This window comes from Phoxinus phoxinus (genome assembly GCF_949152265.1).
Source record: "Phoxinus phoxinus genome assembly, chromosome: 24".
In the NCBI taxonomy this organism is placed as follows: Eukaryota; Metazoa; Chordata; class Actinopteri; order Cypriniformes; family Leuciscidae; genus Phoxinus; species Phoxinus phoxinus.
The window spans coordinates 1,876,610-1,884,109 of NC_136899.1; the positions used below are offsets into that span (position 1 = coordinate 1,876,610).

General features: G+C 39.5%; 1 protein-coding gene across 1 annotated transcript in view; it reads right to left on the reverse strand.

Annotated features, from left to right (window-relative positions):
• Positions 1 to 16: 16 nt before the first annotated feature.
• The window catches only part of acvr2ba (activin A receptor type 2Ba), a 67,747-nt gene continuing 60,263 nt past the window's right edge, over positions 17 to 7,500 (reverse strand). Inside the window, exon 11 of the mRNA XM_079602012.1 lies at positions 17 to 7,500. This exon is cut by the window's right edge and continues 171 nt beyond it. Within this exon, the coding sequence (XP_079458138.1) occupies positions 7,498 to 7,500 (3 nt within the window). The 3' untranslated portion in view covers positions 17 to 7,497.

The window sequence follows — 7,500 nt, forward strand, 5'->3', positions numbered from 1 at the left end:
ATTTCAATTTCTTAAAAAAAAAAAACTTAGTTTCACAGATTATGTAGTTGCTTGTTTATTACTGTATACTGTATTTTTTTTTAGATCAGTTTCAAGTCAAATATGATTCATGTAGTTGTTTGAGTTTTAACATCTGTGGGGCGTCAGGAAACATGGAGGAACGAGCTTGTGGAGTTTGTCAAGGGTTTGTTTCATCATCATCATCATCATCGTCACACCAGTACAAAAGAGGTTTGAGATTCGTGTTTCGTTCGTGTCACGAATGTCCAGCTAAGCAACACTGATTCACATGAGTTCTGAGGTATCGGCTTCCTGAAAACCTGGACCAGAGATTTGCATCCAGAGTTACAGCTGGTCACTTTTAGAGTTTCATATTTGATATATCTATATATTTTTTTCCCATATATATTTTCTATAGCTTTTTCTGCAAGGTAGAACAGAAAGAGGGAGGTGGGAGAGAGAGAGAGAGAGAGAGAGAGAGAGAGAGAGAGAGAGAGAGAGAGAGAGAGAGAGAGAGAGAGAGAGAGAGAGAGAGAGAGATGATGAACACACAGCAGCGGTCGCTTCAGTAGTCGTCAGAAAACACAGGCACATGAGAGTCGCTCCTGATATAATGTATCACATCAAACCATCTTTGCGCTCACAAACCAGCGGAAAACTCAACCGCATCTGCACCGAAACTCCACCGCATCTGCACCGAAACTCCACCGCATCTGCACCGAAACTCCACCGCATCTGCACCGAAACTCCACCGCATCTGCACCGAAACTCCACCGCATCTGCACCGAAACTCCACCGCATCTGCACCGAAACTCCACCGCATCTGCACCGAAACTCCACCGCATCTGCACCGAAACTCCACCGCATCTGCACCGAATCTCAACCGCATCTGCACCGAATCTCAACCGCATCTGCACCGAATCTCAACCGCATCTGCACCGAAACTCCACCGCATCTGCACCGAAACTCCACCGCATCTGCACCGAAACTCAACCGCATCTGCACCGAAACTCCACCGCATCTGCACCGAAACTCCACCGCATCTGCACCGAATCTCAACCGCATCTGCACCGAAACTCCACCGCATCTGCACCGAATCTCCACCGCATCTGCACCGAATCTCCACCGCATCTGCACCGAATCTCAACCGCATCTGCACCGAATCTCAACCGCATCTGCACCGAATCTCAACCGCATCTGCACCGAATCTCAACCGCATCTGCACCGAAACTCAACCGCATCTGCACCGAAACTCAACCGAAACTCTACCGCATCTGCACCGAAACTCAACCGAAACTCCACCGCATCTGCACCGAAACTCCACCGCATCTGCACCAAATCTCAACCGCATCTGCACCAAATCTCAACCAAACCTTTCCAGGTAAAACCCTCCAAACATACGGTCAGTATTTACTGTAAAAAATTATATATATATTTATTACAGTAAATTATTTTGCAGCGTAGTCTTAAAGGCACACTATGTAATATTTCGCCACTAGAGGTCGTTTATTCAAAACAAAGGCGTGGGATTTGTTGTCTCACTTCTACAGCCAATGGAGAATACGACGGGACTCTGGAAATCATATTCATGGATGATCGGTAATATATGAAAGATTTATTAATGTTACGAAGGCCGCTGGAGCGATTGCTAATGAGAGACGAGCGCGACACACGACTCGAGAGCAGTATATGGGATAACGCAGCGCTGTTTTTTCATATTAGAAATGTTTAAGTGTGATGAAAGTTGTTATAATGCTACTGTGCGTTCACTCGGCGGCGACTATATGAGACACTTGTTGCACACTGCCGTAAACTAGATCGATATTAGGCATGGTAAACCATGGTACTCGCGGTAAATCAACAAAACGAGATTTAAACAAAACGACCCTATCTTACACCCGGCGCAATGTAGCGGCAAGCGCAACACAAGTGTGTTTTGCTAGTTTCAGCCTGACGCAGTTATCATTTTCACGTCCTGCGCCGCGTTGTTTAAATAGCAAATACATTTGCGCCCATCTGAGCGCACATGAGCTGCTGGTCTGAAAACGAGTGTGTGTTTAGGAGCATTGTTGGCGCTGCTATTTTGAGGAACAGAACTGAGCCATTGACCAACAACACCTGGTCTAAAGTCAATGGTGCAATATTTTTTTTGTGTTATTTTAAGTCCACAACGCGCGTACACTCTGCTTATTACACACAGGGACGCGCAGCAGCACACAAACATGCCAAACATTTTAAATAAAAGGATTATAATGGAAAAGATTATTATTGTGTACATAAAGATATGGAGGAATCCGGCTTGTCCTGTAGATGGTCTGCTTGCGCACTTTTCCCTCGCGCACGAGCTGATCCGTTTGCGTTCTTCTTTCCACTATCAAATTCCGTCACGTAAATAGCGAATCCGCGATTGGCATTTAAAGGGAATGGGAGATGAGACTGATTGGTTTAAAGCACGTAAATCCCAAAACACACCCATTACTCAATCGAATAGGGACAAGCCGTTTAGAGCATGCGCCGGGAGCACCGACCATTTGTCCCGTCGTTAAACTAGCAAAAGTGGATTCGGACACGCACTAAGTAAACTTGCGCTTAGATCGTTAAAATAGGGCCCAATCTGCATTGAGATGTATAACAATGATTGGTTTTCTGTCGATGAATGCATCCAAACAGTTGCTCGCCTGTCTAATAAAACGCATAATATATTAAAGCGTCTTTGGTGTTTCCATGGTTTCCACAGAAATCGAGGGTAACGCAGGTATGATGTCATTGATAGGCGACGCACGGCTAAAACCGCGTATTTCTCTGGATTTAAACATTCTTAGAAACATTTGGGATAATGCAAGTACACAAGATAACATTGGGTTATACTTTAATTTAATGACAGTGTAATTATATATTTGAGTACTGAGTAATAATAATAATTAACAACATGTACTTACTATAGGGTTAGGGTAGGATTAGGTTTTGGTTGAGGGTTAATTGCATGTAATTATGCATAATTTACTCTTATTGCTATGGTAAGTACATGTAACAAGGACACTGTAAAATAAAGTGTTACCTAACATTGTTCTAGTGGTTTGAGGATATTTTGAAGACGAAAAATCTTACACAGTGTGCCTTTAATTATCCTAAAAATAGGCTTCTAAAATAGGCAATTAAAATATCATTGTACTTTTCCCCCTCTTGGTTCTGGTGTGAAATGTTTCTTAAGTTTCATGAGTTACTAGTATTTCGATGCTGAAAGTCATGTGTAATTGGCACAGCAGCGGCGGAGAGGAATACTGGACTGTGTTTACTGCATAATGAAGCGTGGAAGTGTATTGCATAAACCACAATCTCTCCCGGTCCAAACAGCTCGGGTTAAAAATCACACGCAATATGATCCATAAAACAAAGCATAACGCTTCATCTGATCAGAGACGCCCCGAACACAGGCTGGCAACAGAAAATCAACATTCACAGATCATAAAATCTGGCTTTTCTAAGCTACAAAGACACTTGTAAATCACAATCAACAAATGTTCAAATGAATCAAAGCCTTTGGTTATCCTCACGCAGAAGGAATTTGGCTACATATCGTATGTTATTCCCAACAAAACGAGGTCAGTTGATTGAAGCGCCACGAAGGCCTACGATGTGATCGACAGCATTTATCATGATTTTGGTAGTTCGCCTGATGTGGAGATATATATCAATGCCCAAAGAGTTCAGTCTGCACAGACTATTGCTGGAGATATTGCTTGCTACATCGTCTGAGCCAGTTGGAAACTCACAACCATCCGAACTTCCCCGGTTAACCTGAAGAAAAAGCAGTTTCCTGAAAGTGTCGATGTCTGAGATCGTGGAAAGCGGATGCACGTCAACTAAAGCGTACCAAGCGATCCACTGGGAAACGCGCTACTTTGGCACTTTCGGATTCGTAACGTGCCAGAAATTGGCATTAGCTTGGAAAAAAATGGGCGTCGCCAACCAGAAAACACTATGACATCACTCACAACAAAGTATGACGAGACACGCCAGGCCGTGAGAGCAAAGACGGATCTCCTGTTATTACATATTATATATACGGGTGAAAATGGAAACATTTTAATATGGTGCAAAAGTTCATTTATGCCAGTAATTCAACTTAAAAGGTGAAACTAATATATTATATAGACTCATTACATGCAAAGTGAGACATTTCAAGCCTTTATTTGTTATAATTTTGATGATTATACAGCTTATGAAAACCCCAAATTCAAAATTAGAATATTGTGAAAAGGTTTTCATAGCTGTAAGTCAATCATCAAAATTATAACAAATAAAGGCTTGAAATATCTCACTTTGCATGTAATGAGTCTATATAATATATTAGTTTCACCTTTTAAGTTGAATTACTGACATAAATGAACTTTTGCACCATATTCTAATTTTTCTCGAGTTTCATCATCTGTATGCCACCATAAAAGAAAACTTTGGGGTTTGAGGAAAAAGTCGAAGCAACCGCTGCAGTGCATCATGGGAGCAGAAATGGCACAGACGGTCGGGACACCAAACCTTTATTTGGCCCTGAAATAAAAAGCTCCATCTTTGCGAATTCGCCGCGTAAATTTGGCCGAGATCATTTGGTAAGCAGAGGGTTCACAGTCAATCCTTAAGTTAACAAGTTCAATTTCGTCCCTCGTAAGTTAACGTCGTACGAGGGGTGCGTAAAAAATTGTGCAAGTAAAAATTGGGCAAGTTTTTTTTTTTTTTTTGGGGAGAAGCGCCAAACGTTATAAGGTTCAATGTCCCGTGAAGTCAGAGAAAGGAAGAATAATGCCCTGTTTGACTGATCGGCACGATTCTACAACTGTATACAGATATTTACATCATGGGGCTCTCATCTATACAACACAACTTGGTAGCACTTCTTTAAAGATTTGACTTTTTTTTTTTTTTTTTTTTTTTTTTTTACTTCTCCAAAACGTCTTCCCTAATCATAAAAGTCAACTTACATCAAAATATACTTACTACAAGTCAACACAACTAACAAAATATATATAACAGAAGTCAAACACGTAGAAAATCTGAGGTATTTCTGGTCTGAGGTGGTCTGTGGTTTATGAACAATATCTTTAATGCTTTTTTTTTGTCCTTTCATAACTAATTTTTTATTGTTTCGAGTTGCGCTCTTTCGTCTCGGAAGCCTTTTGAATGTCAGGTGACGCGCGGTTGCATCTGAGAAAACTTTACTGAGAAGATACGGGACATTTCTTTCATCCGAGCAGCAGCACTGTGGAAAATCACTCTTGAATTATGGCATATGGAAATGTGGATCGCCGTCTGCCACTTTTAAGACAAAATAAATATCATTCTTGTGTTGTTTTCTTTTTCTTTGCTAATTAGTCAAACGCCACCGATAGTTTGACGTGCTCAAGTTTGCAGCCTCAAACTGAAGTCTGAATGTCGCCGGAGGTCAGAGGTCAGATCTCAGATTTGGTCCCTGTTAGAAAGAGGTAATGCATGAAGGGACCCGAGCAAAGCACACGAAACAAAACACTTCCTGGGTGAAGCGCACGAGACCGGGTCATATTCACACTCAAGTCAAAGAAAAAAATTTGAATCATATTTTGCTTTACCCTATATATTTTTTATTAATATATGTGTGTGTGTTGCAATATTTTTACAACTATAAAGCACATTTTCTGCCAGATTTAATTTGTTTACCATTTCAATTTATAGATTATTGCAATATTTGTTGGATTATTTTTTTATTATTAAAATAAGCATACATTTTTATATTACAGTATTAAGAATCTACTTCAAAAACAACATTGAAAACAATGAGAATACATTTTAGTTTTGTTTTAAATCTTGATGATAATTCAAGATCATTTGGATGGTTTTTGCACTACGTCATTTACTAATTTCATTATTTGTTGGACTGCCTGCATTGATTTTAATAAAAACAAGTGTAAATTATTATATTACAGTAATAAGAATTTGATTAAAATCAACATTTTCCACAAAAAAAAAAAAAAATCAGGAGGAAATCTGGTTAAGATAATTGGGTGTAAAACATAATTTAATTATTTGTTGGACAACCTGTATTGATTTTATTAATTAAAACAAGCGTAATTATTAAATTACAGTAATAAGAATCTACTAAGAACGATGAGAATTATAAAATAAAGATCTGGATCCATTACTTTTATGAGAATTTGGGGTAAAACACGGTTTTATACATCAACTTTTTCTTAATTAAAATCACTGTATTACAGTAATAAAAATCAACATTGAGAAAAATTAACAACACCATAAATAAAAGGTAAATAAATCCTGACGCATAACAACGGTCATGTGAATTTGAGAGAAAATGTGCTTAATTGTCATAAATGTATAGAAAATAAATCTTTAAACCTTAAAGGTTTAAATTATGAAAAATATTTTTTTCTTTGAGTTTTGAGGTGAAATGTGACCCAGAATGTCTCTGCCGTGCGAGTCCTTCACTCCAAAACACATTGCATTATTACAAGAGAAACTAGACAGGAAAAACAAACACTTTTTATGGTATTTTTTTCTCTTTTTCAACAAACTCTCAGCACACACACACACACACACACACACACACACACACACACACACACACGGTCTTGCATGTTTTGTGTAGGTAATTAGTGTTAAATTCATCAGGGCACGTCATACTTCTCTCTGTCCTATAATGCTGTGGGAAAGGCAGTCATGGACCCTTGACACTGGATACCTGAGAAAGATTCCCGTACCAAACTAAGCGCTCACATGACCTCCGATAGTTCCACATGCAAGCCAGCGAGAGAGTTCACTCATATCCACTCAATAAAATCCCCAAACAACCTTTTCACAGTCACCAACTTCAACAGCATGAAGAAAAAAAAAAAGAGGAAAAAAAAAGAAAAAGAAAAAAAAGTATGAAAGAAATTAGTCCAGTTGCGTTTTCCGTGTTCTTTAACACCCGTTAGTTCCGTAAAAGACACGTTTTCCGTAATTTCGAATAGCACACTTTCGGAGAGAGAGAGAGAGAGAGAGAGAGAGAGAGAGAGAGAGAGAGAGAGAGAGAGAGAGAGAGAGAGAGAGATCCCGCGAGGAGGTTGAGTTGCGCGTGTAACAGTCATGATGATCCCCGCAGGTTTTGCAGCACTGTTGAATGATCCGACACGGCGAAGATGAGGCCGTCATGTATCGGTTGCTTTTCACAGACGATCCTGTCCGACGGACGGAACAGAACGGGAAAAAAAAAATTCAAAAAAAGAGGAGAAAACCCAAGTGAGATGTTGAGGTACTGCAACCGGTCAGCATTCATTTGTCGGCACCTGAATGCGCGTCGTATTTTAAAAAATCTTTCGCGTTTTTGCTCTAATGATAAAAATACAGTAGAGAAGTGTGCTGGTAGTTACTGATCCGATCAGAAAAATAAAAATAATAATAATAATAATAATAATAAAGTTAAAAAAACGTCGTGATAAAATAGCAGCTGCTTGAATGTGTTGCGCGTGAGTGTCA